This window comes from Theobroma cacao, chromosome 6 (genome assembly GCF_053813885.1).
Source record: "Theobroma cacao isolate CCN51 chromosome 6, ASM5381388v1, whole genome shotgun sequence".
Taxonomy (NCBI): domain Eukaryota; kingdom Viridiplantae; phylum Streptophyta; class Magnoliopsida; order Malvales; family Malvaceae; genus Theobroma; species Theobroma cacao.
Genome location: NC_142644.1, coordinates 3,586,024 through 3,605,803, shown reverse-complemented (window position 1 = coordinate 3,605,803; position 19,780 = coordinate 3,586,024). Strand labels below are relative to the sequence as shown.

General features: G+C 33.8%; 1 protein-coding gene across 1 annotated transcript; it reads right to left on the bottom strand.

Annotated features, from left to right (window-relative positions):
- Positions 1-11,833: 11,833 nt before the first annotated feature.
- LOC18595381 (S15/NS1, RNA-binding protein) lies at positions 11,834-19,780 on the bottom strand. Its single transcript, XM_088807704.1, has 5 exons — positions 18,610-19,780; positions 17,487-17,569; positions 16,858-16,969; positions 14,060-14,112; positions 11,834-12,280 (listed from the first exon to the last, which is right to left on the bottom strand). Exons 1-5 carry the CDS (start codon positions 19,565-19,567, stop codon positions 12,137-12,139), a joined length of 1,350 nt encoding a protein of 449 aa, XP_088663830.1. The 5' UTR covers positions 19,568-19,780; the 3' UTR covers positions 11,834-12,136.

Sequence of the window (19,780 nt, the reverse complement as noted above, 5' to 3'; positions counted from 1 at the left end):
TCTCTCGAGGCCTTTCTTGTTCTTTCTTTTGGCAGAGGAATATGTGCGGTCTTGACTGTTAACTTGTAAGAACTAAGCTTATATAACTAAATTTTGTGGCTGATAATTAAGGAGAAAAGAAGAAAAAAGATGGCAGGTTGAATACGTTAAGCCTTTTGACGAACAAACCTCCAATTTATATTGACTTTGAGGGTACGAGGTGTTTGGCATATCATTGGAGGAGGACGAGAGACATTTCAAATTGGGCAAAACTGCTTTGTCAGTCTTCACGTACGTAACTTTGAATTTTAGAAACTCAAACAATTGCAATAAATAGAAAAGAAATCAAGATTTTTGATAACTCTATAATGTAGAGTTATTTGAGCTTAATTTCGATAATAATTTGATTTAATTTTTGTATTGATGCATATATAGAAATTAGTAAATTTTATTTAATTATTTTAAGTGAGTCAATCTAATCATGGTGAATTTTATGTTTAATTTGATGTTAATGAGGATAAGATAAGTTATCATTGATTTATTTGTTCTTTTGTAGGTGTTTGAAAGAAGAATTTTAATAGAGAAATGAGAACAATTTCAAGGTGCAGACTTTCAATGCACATGTTTTGATATTTTGGCCATAACTTTCTCTACAGAGCACCAAATGAAGCGATTCTTGGACCATTGGAAAGATAAGAGAAAAATATACAGCTTTTATGCTTACCACTTCACCCAGTTTGACTTGTAGAATGATCAAAAATCTTGTCAAATTTGATACACTGTAGTAATCCTAGAGCAATTACGATTTTCGTTAATTAATTGGGTAAGGCTGTGACTTACATAGTCTGATGAGGAAATCCCAGCTGAAATTGACTTCTTTCTTCACCCAACTTGGCTTAACTTTAAATCCTATAAAAACAACCTTTTGAAGGACTTAAACGGGGAACAAAGAAACACCAGATTAACAACTATGAGTCAAGCCACAGTCATTAAAGCTAAAAAGAATTTGCAAGATTCAAGGAGATTTGGAGATCAAGAATACAATTCTTGAGTTTTTCTATATTTTCTTTTATTCTCTTATTTTCTTGGTTTTGCTTTTAATGTTTACATTTTATTCGCTAATCATGTATGACTTGATAAGGAATTAAGGTTTTTATCTAAGATTATGATTGAACTCAATATGTAGTCTAAATTATTTATCTCTTTTACTTATGTTTGATAGATTTAAGTTGTTTATTTTATTCTGTTCTTAATACTTCTAATTGCCTGATCACCAATTAAATTGAATTGGAAACCTATGTTAAACCTTGACGAAGGAGATTTAGATAGACCTTGAATAGAATAACGTATGATCAAATGCACTTAGTTGATTAGGTCATTTGATTTGCATAGAGGGTAGACATACATATATAAGCCATACATAGCCAAAATTAGAGCACAAACTTAATGAATTTTTCTTCAATATAATTTGCATAAACATATAGTAAATTAATTGAGAGAGATATTTTTATAAGAAACTCGACAGACTTGTAAATAATTTAGGACTCTAGGTTAGCAACTTAATCCATTAAACTAAGTTAAGAGAGAAAAACAATATTCAGATGAAGTATTGAAGGATATCATAATCTTAGGTCTGTTAATCACTAGAAGTAAAATTTACTGATATATTAGTTTTAGTTCTTAGTTTATTAATTTAAATTTTCCTTTTTAATTTTAAATGTTTAGATAAAATTAAGGTGTGTTAATTTTAGTAGTTAACAATAAAGATTAATTCAATTCTCTGTGGGATCGACACTTTACTCATCTCTATTTTACTTTGGCAATACGTGCACTTGCGTGAGTAGAAAATTGAACAACAATTTTATTGAGATGGATGGCTAGTTTTAGCAGGTGTATGTTGTTTGATTGGGTTGGCAAGGGCAAGTCCGAATTAGTTATAGTACTTTCACGAAATTAATAGAAAAAATTATGAGAAATAACCTTTGTAATAAGGTCACTTCAAAAATGACCTTCACTATAATTTAATTGTTTTTAGACAATTTTTGGCATGACTTCACAAGAATACCCCTTAAACCATTTAATCCAAATTAAGTGGTCCCAGTTTCTTTCTCCTCTCTTGCCATTCAGATAAAAATTTTAAAATTAAATCTCGATTTAGCTATTCCTCCGTCTAGCTCTCCAACGCCATCAAGGTATATATCTTGTCGTCTAGCTCTCCAACGCCATCAAGGTCTATATCACCATCCAACTTTCTCATCATCCCAAAGTGCAGAGATAACATCAAGGTATTTGTTATAGGTTCTTGGGTTTATTTTTTTATATTCATAGATCGCAAAAGTTGATGGGTAAATTATATGAGTTTGGAAACTAAAATCTAGTTGGGAGTAGCGAAATCAATCAATTTATAGGTGATGCGTGAATATTTGTTAGGCATTGCGTCATTAGATATTAAGGTGTATGATTGAATATTAGGAATCGTAACCTATTTATTTGGCATTACGTGACTGAATATTAGACAATTTAGGACTAGATAGGAGGTAATGTGAGAGTGGATTCTAGGAATTGCTTGAGTTGTGCATTGCGTGACTTGTTTGTAGGCATTACGTGACTTGTTTGTAGGCATTACGTGACTTGTTTGTAAGCATTTCATGACTTATTTGTAGTAATTGCATTGCTTTATCTACCTAATGCTGAAGCTGATTATCTACTGATTTAGCCCCCTTAATAACAAATTCTGTAAAATTAGAAGAGAATTAGGAATGCCTAATAACCAATTCAGCCCCCTTAATTCCACTTATATCAATGCAAAAAACCATCCAGATTCAACTGACACAGAACTCTGAATTTCTCTTTATAGCACTTAATGCATTGATTTACGAACTAATCATATTCATAAGAAAACAAGCCTAAAACCATTGAACACCTTGCCAAGAGTCAGCATTCATGCCTATAAATAAAGGAAACCATTATCCATTTTAATCAAAATCATGTGAAGGAAAATCTCAAAATTCTAATGGCATCCAAACATTCCAGAGTCGAAAATGGGAAGGGGTTTGCTGTTGAAGAGGATATCCCCAACAACGTTACAGCAAATTTGGTCAAGTTGATGGACCAAGTTGAGAAGATGGAGAAAGACATGCGTGGGCTGATGGATAACTTGCTGGTTAGGATAAAAGCTCTGGAGACAGAAATTCTGGGCAATAACAAGATTCTAGTCGAAATTTATGAAATAGTAGATGAGATTAGGAAGAAATGAACTATGGTTCATATTTTTTTTTTGTATCATCTATTTTTTTTTGGGCTAATGAATAAAATAAAAATATTGATTTATCACATATTTTCTTGGTTTAATTTATATTATGCTGAATAACTTGGTTACTTACGCTAATTTCTTAATTTTCTATTTATATAAGAAAAGCAAATGTGAGTGGATGTTAGGCATTACGTGACCTATTATTAGGTATTGCAAGACTAGGTTATAGGTGTTGCATGAATTGTACAATGCATATCTTCTGTTGAGACATTGCGTGACTAGTTTGTATGTATATCGTGACTTGTTGTTATGTATTGCGTAACGTTGGGCAAGTACGTGACTACATATGGTGGCATAACGTGAGTGGATATTAGGTATCAAGTGACTTATTATTAGGTATTGTGAGACTGACGGTGCATGACTTGTGCAATTCATCTCTTGTTTTGAGGCTTTTATTCACTAGTTTTTAGGCATTGCGTAACTGATTTCTATGTATTGCGTGACCTGTTGTTATGTATTGCGTGACCTGTTGTTATGTTGGCATAATGTGAGTGGATATTAGGCATTGAGTGACTTATTATTAAGTATTACGAGATTGGCGATGCATGACTTATGCAATTCATCTCTTGTTTTGAGGCTTTTGTTCACTAGTTTTTAGGCATTATGTGCCTGGTTTTTATGTATTACATGACCTGTTGTTATGTATTGCATGACATTGGGCCAGTATGTGACTGGTTATGTAGGCATAATGTGAGTGGATATTAGGCATTGAGTGACTTATTATTAGGTATTGCGAGACTGGCGATGTGTGTCTTGTGTAACTCATCTTTTATTTTGAGGTTTTGTTCACTAGTTTTTATGCATTGCATGAATGTGTATTAGACATTGCCAAACCGATTTTATGTTATTTCGTGACTTAGGCATTGTGTAAGTGATTTTTATGCATTGAGGGGTAATTTTTGATAAATTGACTGATTGTGACACTTATTTTCTGTTAAATTTCAGCGGTTTGCCAAATGTGAAGCTTATGATTACATACGATGACACTTACAAGGGTTGTGAGACACGAGTGAGGGGTGTTGGGAGTGATTTGTCATTTTCGGGCCTAGTGAAGCTAGTTGAAGAGGTTGTTGGGGTCAACTCACATAATAATGAAATCGAGCTACATGCATCGCTCAGTCATGCCGTAGGGGTTTCGTGTGTAGTTATCAGAGATGATGAAGATGTAGCAAGTATCCTACAAGATGAGAGGCTAGTTGTTGTGTTTGTGATAGTTAAGGCACAAAATGCAAATGATATTCCACATGAATATGGTATCCAACATAGTAATCACCTACAACAGAATGTAAATTATTCTTACATACCACACCATGCATTTCCTAACAAACAACCATGACAATCACGTTTGACGTATCCTCATGAGTTTGAGCAGCCCAGCACACACATAAGGTGTCTGCAAATGATGTCTGCACAATTTCGATCTGAATGTGCATCGAATGAAATACTTGGTTCTTTGCAACAAACACAACTGTCACTCGAAAATGCAGTGGGTCCATTGTCATTCACAAATGACACTATGATGGTTGTGAGTGATGATGATGCATGTCACGACCTGGTACTCCCCTCGAGCCCGTGACAACCGTCGCAACGTCCCGATCGACACTCATTACCCCAAATGTCAACCTGAACCCCGCAAGGCTTTAATATCAGTTTATCATTTCCCCTGTGAGTAACTGTTGCCAATTACCACGTTGTAAAAGATTTTAAACTGTTTCCAACTTAAAACAAATAAAATAATAATTTTCGTCTCACAGGGGTATTTTGGTCATTTTTTTCCCAATAAGTTCGAAACCGGCTAAAATGAATATACAAGTACAAAACACATAATTCATAATAAAAAATGAGTTTTAAAGTCTAAAATCTTCATTTAAAACGAAATTATGCTTATTTGGATGTAATAGAAAAATAAAAGAAATAAAGTAAAATATTCTATTTTCTTATAAAACAATATTTTTAAAACACTGCGTAAATAATTTTTACAGCGTCAAAGCAAAATAAATTTCTACATACAGTAGTATAGATATCTAGAGTACGAAATTTAATTTACAATAACAAGTGCCCCCCCCCCCCGAATAAACAAAAATAAAGAAGATTGTGAACCTACAGTTTGGAAAATGCAATTCCAACAATAGTCCTCGATGAGATCAGCTATCTACAGCCTATTCTGAACCAAAAATGGGTGAAAAGGAGAGTGGTAAGATTTTATAATCCCAGTGAGTAAACAGACATCATCATAAATATCTAGAGTTAAGTACATGGAGACAATAAAATAAATCATCGTAAACTGGGTCATAGTATTAGAACACATTTCATTCAAAATACGTAAAGAGGCTTATGAATCTCATAAAAACTAGGCTTGTGCCATAAATTCATTCTCAGGGACACCTTGGCCGAGGCATCCTACCGAGACCGCCAAGGCTATTAAAAATTCACATTTCGCATACATCATGTTTTTATTTTAAAAACATAGTCGTTCCTTGGCGTTGGCTGAGTTCCCTCTCACGTGGTGGTTTGGCGTGAAGTGAACCCTAAGCTTTACCCCAGGAGATACCCAACGCGCCTCTCCGTTCGAGGTAAGAATATAATGGGGTTTACTGTGCCCCTCTAAAAGGCTGGTCCACAGAAACCACCTACTGCAGTGATTAATTAATATATAATCCACCATATAATAAAATTTTGACGGCATGACAGGGCTAATGAAATACTACCCAGCCTACAAGGGTAAAATAAAACAATTCATACAATTCATAAAACACAGCCCAGCCAGTCATGCCAACACAATAACAATATAACATAAGTCATCAATTTAAACAATCAAATTACCACAATTAACAGTCTCCATGTACTCTATTTTTCAAAATCATTATTAATTTCAAAACAATTTATAAATTAATTTCATTGGAACACCTTTATTCATAAAACATGAAAATTTACCTTTTTAAATCCATTTTTCCATAGAATTCATGAAATCATCTAAAAGTCACCCTAGATAATTAAAATGACAATAAGTTTACTCACAATGTCTAGAATGCAAACTTTCGAAGTACTCTGTCTACTGGTCTTCGGATGCAATTTCCTTGTCTTTATCGGAGGACTCTTTGTCTACTGGTCCTCGGATGCAATTTCCTTGTCTTTATCGGAGGACTCACCACCTTGACACAGTACAAAATCGAGAAATTCACCACATTGATACTAAATTGAAATTAAACTAATTTAGACTACTAATGCATGATATGGAATGCAAAAATGTCCGAATAGCCGTTTAAATACGGTATTCGACCTAATTCACACTATTCTCGGTGTAATTGGCTAAAACCTCCAATTTAACTCCAAATCGATTTTTTTTCACTTTCTACACTCCAATTATACTTAAAATACCTCAATGACTGTGAATATAATTCAATTTATCAGTCCGAACCATAAATTGCACATGTTTATACATTAGGTAAAAATTTAGATTTTCATGCCAAAATTTCCCATTAAATTTCTAGCCTCACCAATCATTAAATACCACCAAAATATCATGAAATATCATCAATTTCAGCCTCAATATCCTCCCTAAAAAATTCGACCTCTTGTGGGTTTGTGAAAAACAAAGTGATTTCTTGCTAGATTTTCATACTTTCCATTACTAAACAACCAAAAACACTTAATTAACTTGAAATCTAGCAAAATCAATGCTCAAAACCTCTCCTCTCAAATTTGGCCAACATGGGTTCATCATGAAAACTTGAGTTCTAAGCATGGAAAAAGAAAAAGAAAGCATGGGTAGTGTAAATCACAAGATAAAATCACAAATTTTACCTTTATTAGCTTAATCCCTTGAAATCCCACACTTTTTCTTCAATTTTCCCACCTAGGTTTTGTTCTTTCTTTGTTCTTCTTCACTTCATGCTTTGGCCGGCCATAATGAAGAAAATAGGCTGATTTTTGCTGATTTTAAAGCAAAAAAATAAATGGATATAAACTTGACACGTGTCACCGTCCCATTGGTCTATTTTTTAAAACTTAACAATTAAGCAATCTCTCTCCACCACTTAAATTTTTTTCAATTATCCATAATAATATTGGATAAAATTCATGTGCTGGACAAGTGTCGGGTGTGTAAAATTACAATTTTACCCCTAGGATGGTAAAATTACCATTTTACACCTATGCTTCGAAAAATACCAAGATTACAATTTTTTTCATTTCTCAACCTCAAATCATACTCCAATAAGTCAAATGGGGCCAAAAAATCTTTTCTAAAAATTTCTATTTTGTCCCCAAATGGCAAATGACCATTTTACCCCTAGATAGTAAAAATTTCGGTTTGACTCCAAATTGATCCTCAAACTCCGAATTACCATTTTGAGTCATCCTTGGACTGTGAAGCTCTTAATTTCACCTTAAAATTCCTATTTGATCTAGTTCGAGGCTTAAATCAACTTTGTTGTATCTCTAGGTACAATACCTAGTTTTGTAAATTTTTCGGGACTCTCCTAGCATGCAATCATGCTATCATCACATGTATATCATGACAAGTATTTTATAAGGTCAGGCTTTACAATGCATTTGATCAAATTGAAGATGATGTTGAAGAGGACGACATGGCGGATTGGAACGATGAGTTGCATGATGACTGTGAAGATGATTATGTTGGCAGACATGATGATTGTTCAATGGGTTGGACATGTTTCCTATTGTTGTATTAATTCTGACGAACTTCTTCAACCTCAGCTCACTCTTCAGGCGTGCCAGCATTAGGATCAAACTCTCACGTCTGTCTCCCCAAGTAATTATTGGTACTGTATAAATATGGGTCATTGCCACCTTTTCCTATTTTAAGCCTCCACATTCTCCCGAGGCCTTTTTTGATCTTTCTTTTGGCAGAGGAATATGAGCGGTGTTGACTGTTAACTTGTAAGAACTAAGCTTATATTACTAAATTTTGTGGCTGATAATTAAGGAGAAATGAAGAAAAAAGATGGCAGGTTGAATACGTTAAGCCTTTTGATGAACAAAACCTCCGATTTATATTGACTTTAAGGGTACGAGGTGTTTGGCATATCATTGGAGGAGGACGAGAGACATTTCAAATCGGGCAAAACTACTTTGTTAGTCTTCACGTACGTAACGTTGAAGTTTAGAAACTCAAATAATTGCAATAAATAGAAAAGAAATCAAGATTTTATCAAGATGGATGGCTAGTTTTAGCAGGTGTGTGTTGTTTGATTGGGTTGGCAATGGCAGGTCCAAATTAGTTATAGTACTTTCACAAAATTAATATGGCAAGTGACAGACATTGCAATTTGAGAGCTATGTTATCGTTCAAAAGGTTATAATTAAATTTTTCATTTTCCTATAATGATAGTCTTATGGTTAAGTTAATAGTTAATGTGATAAAGTTCAATTCATCAAGAAAATATATTATTCAATATAGTAATTTTCTATTAGTGTAAGCTTTATAAGTCAATCAGTTTTATGTTCATAAAACACTACATTAATTAGTCATATTTCACATTAAATACATTATAAATATTTTATATAATGTATGAAGTATTTTTTTATCCATGAGTTTACTTATAAAAAGTTATGAAAGACTTAATATAGATAAAGTACTTGGAACATAATGACCTTGCAAAGAACTTATAAAGGTTATAATTATAAGATTCTTATGCATCAAAGTTTTATTTTTAAATATGTTCCTAGTCAGTGTATTATCAAAAATAAGGACATTGACAATGCTCAAAGACCGGTGCATGCTAAGTCTCCTTACATTGCAAGTAAACAACTGATTTCATAGGTTAAAGTATGTGAGATATTTGGGAATAGTATGTGGGTGCTTGTTAAGGAAAAAATTCACTAAACATGACCCGTTATGAGAGTTTCATTAGGTATTTCACTCAAATGTCTATAAAAATATTCTCATGTGTCAGTAGTGTAAGTAATCCTTAAACTTGTGATACTAGATCATCTTGCATATGAATTGTTATGCTTTGGTTTCACCTCTACAGATCTGGAGGCGATCAGATGCCTCAATAGGGTACTTTTGGATGTGGCATGAAACATGTTAAGATGAATGATATATTACTAAATGTCACTCATGATCTATAAATATAAATATAAATATAAATTCTTAATTGAATTAATTTATATTTATTGTCAACATGTTAGGCACCTAATGGGTTACACACATAAGGTGAATTGTCGAAATTAATTTGAGTTCACTTAGATGTCATCTAATTAATTTTATAAAGACTTAATCCAATTAATATTTGACTAAATCAAATATGATTTGATGGAGTATTAAATAAAGGCCCAATTAGCCCAATACATTTTCCAATCCTTATTGGATATGAAGTAAGTCAATTCACTCTATAAAGGGGAATCATTTAGCCATCTCTTGAACGAATAAAAGAGTTCTTTTTTTTTTTTTTCTCATGTGTTGAGATAGGATTACAACCAAAAGGAAAGAAACACAAGAGAGCTTAAAGTTGAGAGTTTGCTAGCACAAATTTTGGCTTAAGGATTCACACTCTTAGTGAAGAAATTTCAACAAATCACTGTATGGATCACAATTAGAGGCAAGATAATTATACTGCTATGGTTTGATAAGTCTTACTTGATGTACAAAAATAATAAAAAAAAAACGAAAAGTCAAACAGACATCAAACTTTCATATATGTTAAAATCTTTTTCTTATAATTTTTTTAAATTAGTTTTAATTAAAGTGATCCATAAATTAAAAAATTAAAATTTTTAATATTCCGTCATGTATACTTCATCGAATCTCCTTCATTTTCAAAGCCGCTGGCAAACGTGACTTGTTCATCCTTCATTAATTAATCTCCTTCATTTTCAAAGCTGTTGGCAACGTGGCTTGTTCATCCTTCATTAATTAGTGTACCATGTATATATGTCGGAAGAAAATAAACAAAAATTCATGATGAGAGTTGATATGTCACTTTCTCGAGAAAATGTTGGCAGAGGGTATATAACTAACGGTTAAGGAATCGACATACAACCTTGCTGGGCCGGACCTAATTAATTTGACGCAACTTAATCTTGACAATTCAATACTCCTTCCCAATTTTATACGAAATTGAATTATATTTTAATGCTAATTTAGTATCATGCTTATTTTTCATATTTATCTTTAATAACATTTTCACCATAATAATATTAAACATTTTACTATCTCAAATTCTTACTTGATTAATTGCTATCGTTTTTTACATAAACGTTGCATAAATGTCAATATCTTCTCCACTTGTAATTATATTTCTGAATTTTAATTCTATTTCATAGATTGAAAGTTATTTTTTAATTAAATTTAAGTCAAATTTAAGATTTATAATTTAAGCGATTAATCACATTTAAATAAAAAAGAAAATTGATAACGATTCTTTTGACTTTTAATTCCGAATGTACCAACTCTTTGTGTAGTTTAAATTTGACGTTGGAAAATGCTATACAATGGTGGGTCTTGTCGCCTCACAATAACCACAAAAGCTGTAGACAAAATTGCTACTTGATATCTTCAAATTTTGGGGAAAAAATCATTTGTACAAGTCATAACTTATAATCATTTACAGTAAAAATTCTTTTTAAGGTACTGTATATTATAAATTATTATTATTATAAATATTAAATTTCACATCCTTATTTGATAGTGACCAATCATTTTATAATATTAAATGATAAATACTAGTTTAAAAGATTAATGAAAAAAAAATGAAATCCCTCTACTCAATGGAAAATGCTTAATAATCCTATAGCTTCAGTTTGAAGACACTTACTGATTTTAAAATTTTTGGCACAATTGAAGAAAATCATTCATGTTAATAATATATTAGTTTGAAATATTTTAACTTCTTGAAAATTTAATAACTTTTGTTAAAAAAAAAAAATAGGATTATCATTGTTAATTATATATTTTGTTTTTCTTACAATGATAATCAAATTGATTCGGGCAAGTATTGGAAAGATATAATGTTAACATAAATATGTAAAATTTAACATATCAAGTTATAATAATAATTTTGATAGAATTAAATTAGTTAGATATAATATTAATCTTAAAAATAATAATATTCTTATATTTTAAGGTAAAAAAATTAAATTAAAAACTAAATAACATTAAAAATAAAATAAATAAGATTAAAAATTACTTATGATGTTAATATAAAATAGATAAGTTTATAAATTAATTATGTTATGGATACGATTATAAATTAATTATGTTATTTACCTAGTAATCTGTTAAACAGAATTTTATTATATTTTTAAAAATTATATTAATTGATCTTACAGTAAAATTAACGTTTACTATAAATTTCACCTTATTGAAAAGCCCAAAAAGAGGTCATGCTAGAAAACCCAGGAAACCTAATCCCATTTAATGTTTCAACAACTTGAATCTAATAGGACGCTGGCTCACTTCTATGCATCAATCATTCCAATTCAATGCAACAAGGCTGCAGTATTCTGCATTCAGGACTATCATGGACATGACTGTAAAGTGAAATAGGTCAACAAAATTCAACTGCAAGAGCAACAAGCTTATTGAAATATGATTTTATTAAAAGAAACATATGAACAATTTCTCCAGCGCTTCCCCTACATACTTTGGCTTTTAATTCAGAACTCAAATAACCTTACAGTCATTTCCTACAGGCATAGAAGGTGTCTCAAAAACCATGTAAAAAAAAAAAATCAATTGAATTTTTCCTCCATCTAGCTGAAAAATTGTCCATCAACCTCATTGAATTTCATATAGGCAGGTGTAAGGAAAAGATGTTACATAGTTTTGTACTCTGGTTCTGAAAGTTTTCTACTCTAGCTCTTCTCTTGCTGACCATTCTAGTTCTTGTAATCTGGATTATCTCTGAGACCAAGCTTTGAGAGAACAAGACAGTAGGAATCCCAGTCAGTTCTTCGCAGATACTTCAACAACTTCTTCCTCTTCTGCACCATTGCTATAAGACCCTTCCTTGAGTGCTTATCCTAAACAAAAATAATTAAAATAAAATAAAATAAAATGCCTAGGATTTTCAGGCACATTGTTAGCTTTTTATTAATAAAATAAACTTCCACAAATCATGTTATTGACCAGAATATACTTCACTGTTTCTAATGAAGAAAAAATGCCATTTAGTATTAGCAACCTGGATCACATACAGTCATATTTTAAAAGGCAATGACCTCCAGTTCAATCAGAGCTATTGTCCCTATAACATATAATTGCAGCTTTTTACCATGGAGGTCCTGCCATGGGTATAATTGCTAGAGCCACTTCACAAATTGAGCAGACATTTAAACTACATTACGTCTCGTCCCTCCCCGCCCAACCAAATTCCCCAGGATATTATAGTGACTATGCTTCTTTGAAAATAGAAAATTCCAAGGAAATTAAGAAAACCCAGTAGGTATCAGCCTCAAAATGTGAAGAAATTTCCTGCACTAACAATGATCCAAAAATTCTGTGGTGGCTGAAGCAGGCATGATTAAAGATATATCAGGTAAGCAACAGAAATCAATAGAAACTATAATGATAATCTTAACATTAGACCCCTTTAAAATCCCTAGTGCATTTGCTCCCACCCAAATGCAACTACTTAAAACCATTCTCAAATACTGTAGTTGCATCAAACCCAAATCCAGCCCCCCAAATTCATGTTCCCAAGCAAACCATTAGCGAAATTTGACATAATAAAAAACTAATGCAAGGAAAGTAAAATGAATAAAGAGCAACTCGCAAAAGAGCAATGCTCTTCTAGGTCATCCCCATGCCAAATATCATTAGTTCATCTAGCAAAATCTCAGATCTCACATTTTAAACCACATATCTTATGTCTCCAGAACACTTGAATGCATACAACTTGACAAAGCGTTCAAGAATTTAAAATTTCAAATGCATGACAACATTGATAGAAATGCATTGGAATTTCTCCGTTTTCTTTTTTTTGCAGGAAAACAAAGGCACATTAAAAGTAATCAAAGAACATGAGGGATATTGATAAAAGGATAATAGTCAATAGTGCTATTAGAGGATATAAACTCACCAGTAGCAAAGATAGAACTAGGGCAGAGTTTATGAGAAAAAGATGTCAGAGTTATTCACAGCAGGGGGTATACACTGTTCTTGTGTATCCTTAACATTGTTTGGTAGGAGGAAAAAGAAAGGACTAGCAGTAGAAGGAAATAGTGTTTCTTTCCTTCCCTTCCCTTCATTTGGTAGGAGGAAAATAGGAGGGAAGGAAAAACATATCCTTGCCCTCTAAATCTAATCCTTCCAGGAAAAAAACACTCTTTCTATTTAAGTTATTTACAATTTACCCCTATCCTCTTTCATTATCTCTATTTTCCATCTTTCACACCAACACAAACTAGGAAAAACAACTTTCCTTCCTCTCCTTTTTTTTTTCATTCCTTACCTTTTCCCCTTCCTAGTATTTTCCTTCCTACCTACCAAACATACCGTAAGAGATCAAGCTTCTTCTTCTTCTATGCATCCTTAAGAGATCAAGCATCTTTCTTCCTCACCCCCCCTCCACCCCAACCCCCCCCCCCCCCACCCTTTCTTTTTTTTCTTTCAAAATAAGAGATCAAGCTAAAATAAGTTACAAGCCTATAACATGCTGATCACTCAACATTTGCAAAGATACAACCATCAACACTTCACAAAACCATCTCATATCACCAAGAGTTAAATAAAATAGCATATGACATACTATTACATTATTAAGCACCTAAGTATAATGCAAATCCCATTTATGCTATCACCTTTTTATGCAGAACTGATGATAGATGCTTGATCTTGGTTGTGAGTTGTGCCACTGCAGGGAAATCAAGAGAAAGGACATCAATAAACCTTGACTAAAAACATCTTTATTGATTAATAACTCCAACATTAACAATGCTAATATCAAATTTTTGAAATAATTGCCATATCTGAGGAATATTCCATACCCCCATCCTTCTAATCCAATTAGTAAAAACCAAAATAGCATCACCAACCAATCTAACTGTCCAATCTCTATTACAAATGAGTAGACCAGACAGTTTGGACACAACCCGCTAACATGACATGTTAACACGAATTGCCAGCCTTACTTATGAGTTACTAAAACAAGTAGCATACAAATATTTCCACAGATCTCTAAACATATGGCTGCAGACTAAACTTACATGTATAAATGCTGCAGCAACTCCTGCGTCGTAGCCAAAATCAAAGAGTGGATATTTTCAAGACAAATACAAAAGGTTTTGAGCTAGAAGGCAGTTAAAACATCCCATATGATTTTCTCAAAATCAAAACTCAAAAAATGCACTAGATAGCCTTCATAAATCCATTATTTTCAAGGCTGTTAAGGTTTCCAAGGATCAGAACAGGACTTCATTTAAAACAATTAAAATTTCCTTAACTGATTCACATTTCTTATCTCCCCAAAGTTTAGAAAACCTCAAAGGTTAAACTCAACAACAATATATCCCACAAAGCACTTTACTAAAAAACTAACTATCATGTATCCTACATTCTTTATCCATACAATGTTTGGATAACTGAATAAAAATTCAATTATCCAAAAAAGATGTTAATCAAACTTGCAAAAAAGAGTAATAGCACAAAAGCTTATTTTCTAGAGAGCACACACAGGAAACAGGTCTTAATTGCGTGCCTCTCTTGGTTTGTTGAGAACACTGGTGATAAGTAGTAGAGGTAGGGGTTGGAGGGAGATGTCTTGGGGAGTGGAGGGCTATCTTTGAGTTGGGAAGATCAATGATGCTTCAATCTAAAAGTGAAAGATAAGTGAGAAGGAGGCTGTGTGGGTCAGCCATGGTTTGGTTTAATTGATCGTTGGGATGAGTACTAGGGAGGGTGAACCTTTTAGTCTCAGGGAGAGGGGTTTGTTTCTGGATGAGTTTCTTTCACTATTTTGGGGAGGGATAGTAATGAGGGGGATAGGAAGCAGGAACACTGGCAGTTTGTAGAGGAGGGGGTCTTTGACCCAAAGTTTAAGTCTAGATGAAAAGGGGAGGGGGGGGGAGAAGAGAAAGAGAGAGTTCATTTATGGAGAATCCTTACATTCAGGGGTAGAGAAGGGTCTAAAATAAGAATAGATGGAAAGCTGGTTGACAGTAAAAATTACGAGACTAAACAAAATGAGAAAGAATATATATATATATATTATATATGTATATATATATATATATATAATATTAAAAAATTGAAAGAAAGTGATATAATACTTTGTAAATGTGCAGGCAAGCAACTGGTGGGGTTTAACTCTGAGTCGTACAACTAGTTTTGACTTTGGTCTTGATTTAAGTGCCATTTTATTAATTATAGGCAGATAATTCTGAGCTCATTAGAATGCATCTATACTCCTAGGAATCTTGTCTATGGGAGATGTTCTGTTCTTGAGGCCCACTGTTTGTGATCTGGTTATTGTCCTATGGCCATGTGGGGATGCTCTCTTGCAGGTCCTGTTCGACTGAAAGGTTCCAGATATGTTACTCTCTTGCAACTCTGCTGTCACGAGTGATCCAGGTGAACTGAAGGGTTATGGCCCGTGGGGCGCCTTGTGCTGTCAGTTATTCTCCATCTCTTCTATCCACATCTTGGCCAGGCAATCAAGCCTAATTCAGCTAACATCTAGATGGTAGGAGGCAATTGGAGAACTCCTTAGATCAATGGGTGTTAACCGTGGTGCTCAGTGTCATCCTTCATAGTACAGGAGTGGGGATAGAGCCACTGGGGTTTAGGACTTCTTTGGTCCACACTAGCTGATAGAATATGTTGGGGGTTTAGCTTCCCTGAAGGGATATTTACAAAATTTAAGTGTCTTGAGAGTTGCTGAGTTTAAGGTTGATGCCAAGATGTACGGCTATGCCAACAAGAGTCTGTAGCTTATTCACATGGCAACAGACTTATGTCGGCATTCATGTACTTGGTGTCAACCTTTATTAATGAAAGAATTTGCTCATCAGAAATAAAAGAGAAAACACAAAAAGGTGCTTACACCCAAAACATAGACTAGCATTTCAAAAATTCTCTCCATCTCAGAAATCACAGTGTGCACTACCACTCCAAAAAGTATATCCCTTTGAATATTGGACCAAAAATGGTGCTTACACCCCAAATATAGACTAATATTTCACAAATTCTCTCCATCTTCTCAGAAATCACAGTCTGCGCTACCATTCCAAAAAGAACGTACTTTTTGAATATTGGATTCAGCATACCAGATAATAACATCTTTTTGCATAGTATATCTATTTTAACTTTATTTTCAAATTTATCTTGTTCCTTATTCTATCATTTAATACTAGAAATTGAAAAATTGAAAAACAATAAACCAAACTCTTGTAATTTAACATAAGCAAAAAGGAACTAGAACATAGTACATATAAGGTTCAATACTGGTCTACAAAACAATCAGATGAAAAATTTAAATAAAGTAGCTAGAACCATTCATGTGAAAGATGAAAATTATATATTCTATGACACATCAACAAATTAAGGAATACTTGGTGCCAGGATGGTTAAATATACTACTACAAAAGTTAGTATAGTTCACCTTGAACACGTGCAGATCCACAATCTGACTCTGACATCTTAAATTCATCTCTAACTTTTGCAAGTTCAATTTTCAGTTTTTCAGCAGAAGACATGTTATCTGGATGGAAATACTGCAAAGCCATTGTAGAAGAATTAGGGCATAAATATTAATCGGTTTCATTAAGTAAAACTACTGAAACAATTCAGTTATAGTAACACAGGGATAGGTCGCATGATTTAAACAAGGATCGAAACACTGACCTTCAGGTCAACAATTTATGTCAAATGCAGTCTTAGAAGTCAGTTACAACAACTATATAAAAGATAAAACAAAATTATAAACAGAGAGAAGACTAAGCAACTAAGCAAGTTAAATTTATTCCAGATATCCATAAAAAATTTTATTTAAATAATAATGCAAGCATCAAATAAGAATGAATTTTTTTATTTCATATGTCCAATTCTATTAGCAAGAAATGTGCACTAGAAGAACAAAGAAAATGCTTATGACAGATAGCTCCTGACTACTATATGCATATGTGCAGTTTGAGTCAGTAAGACAGTTAATCACACAGACTCAAATTTAAGTCTTTAACTATCAATCAGTAAAGGACCTGAGAAGAAAAGGAGGAAAAAAAAAGAGCTTGCCTTTTCAACTAAATGATCCTTTGGAGGGCGCAACATAAAATTTGGAGTTCTACCCAAGTGGTCCAAAATATCAATTCTCTGGACTGAAAAAACAAGAGATCAATAAATTTAATGATATTAGAGATATCATCTTTCATTGCAAATAGGACATCGGAAATGATCCCTAAGTATTGGCAATATCCCATCAAACAATATCTATCAGATTACACAGCCAAACAAAAACTTAACTCAACCTTTAGACAAAATGAGAATATTTAAATTCAGTTTTCCTTCAGAAAGAAACCGTTAAACTTAAGACAATAGACACTGGAACTGAATTTCCTAAGTTGCACAAACCCTATTTCCCTCAGAGTTCAAACCCAGAAAATTAACTGATAATAGTATATTTCAAATGATTGAGCCATATCAAAGATCTGATTTACCATTAAATACTTTTTGTTTTGAACCCACAAAGGAAATAATAGAATTTAAAAGAAAAATTAGAAATACTGTTCTCAAAGTATTCATCTGCAAGCAGTCTAATAGTGTCTGTAGCCACAGCCATCTGGTTTAAAAACACAATAAACTTTGAGTCAAGCACCCTAAATCAACAAAAAAAGAAAACTTCCTATCGCTTGATAAGAAAAACCAGAAAGGCATTAGTTTGAGGATTTTTTTTACAATTGAGAGAAGGGGTATTCAAATTCTGCTCCTTAAACAGGGATCATACATCAACCAATAAGCCAAATGCTCGAGATACAGGCATTAGTTCGAGGTTTTTATCCTGTCTTTGAATGAGAATCTAAATAATTAGTGTCTACCTATTTTAAAAAACTAAACCAATAAGCCATGTTTTCTATCAACCTCAATAAATTGTCAATAATTAAAAATCACCAAGATTCTTCTTTTATCAAGAGGAGGCCTTAACTGTTAGTTTCTTTTTCAGTTCCCATAGAGTTCCAGTTTATGATCCCAGGTTACTTTCTTTCAAATTATTAAGAATAAACTTGGTGCTTTCCCTCTTTCACCTCATTAAGTACCAAATTTAAGGGTTTTTTTTTTTACCATCAATCCACTGAAACAATGCAAAATACCTTATGCTAACTGACGTAAGACATAAGAAATTCACAAGTTGAAAACTTACTGAAGGTCCTTTTCTGTTTCTCATCATCAGCCATCTTAATGTCATACAAGCTTTTCCTCAAATCCTTAAAAGCCTCACCAATCCGTGACTCACTCTCCTTACTATCCATCTCCCTCAACTTCATCAACCTTTCATTCAACTCCTGCAGGGAAAACCATCCTTCCCCTCCCTTCCTCTCCGGCCGCAACTGCTTCAACCTCATCCCCAACTCCCCATAACTATACATCTTAACAAACTCGGTCTTCATCGCAGCCTCCCCTTCCTTGGTCCTCTCCGTCATCTCCCTCCCAAAAACCGACTTTGGCAGCTCTGTCCCGCCAATCACCGGGTAAACCACATTGCCTTCTGAAGGCTTCAACTTAAAACTCTCCTTATAATGAGACAAAGACCAAAACGGCCCGGTTTTTTCCTCCACATTAGTCGCCCCGGGTTTCTTTTTAATTTTCCCTAGACTTTCCCTTATGGTTTCAAATCCCAATTTCCGGCCAGGACCGGAACTGGCAGGGTTTACATTGGAATCCCCTTGTTTTGCTGAGGCATTTCTTTTGTATATTTCTTGGAATGAAATATGAGGCCGTGACTGTGAAGGTATAGCAGAGGATTCAGTGGGAGGTGGCACGGCGGATCGTTCGCGGTAATCGGAAAGATTCTTGCGGATTTCCGCTACGAAAGCGCTCATGGGGATGGTTTTGGAAGTGGGACTGGAAGGATTTGTGCGGTTTCGTGAAAAAGGGGAAGTGGGTCTTTCATTTGATTGATGTTTGAGGCCAGCTTTGATATCGCTGAAGTAAGAAGAGATTAAAGAGGGATTATCGCTGCTGGGGCTATTGCCCGGGCTGTTGCTGTCGGTAGTAGTGGTGTTTTCGCTGTTTGGGTGATTTGAGAAAGTGGATAAAAGGTGGCAGAGAGAAGGGTTGGTCAGGGACCTACGTTTGGGTCTGGCGAGATGGAGCACCATGGCAGACTGAAGAGCGCTGTTGTTAGGGTTTTGGGGGAGAGATGGAGAGAGTGAAGTGGGTTTATCGATGGTTTGGTTTGGAGCTTTTGGGTTTGAATTGAAGTGAACCAGAGCTCCTTTGGAGTGAACACTTGGACCGGCGGTTAGCCGGCTTTTGGGCTTAGGCGTGCTTTGGACTTAATTGAGGGTTTTTTCTTCCACTAATGTATTGCT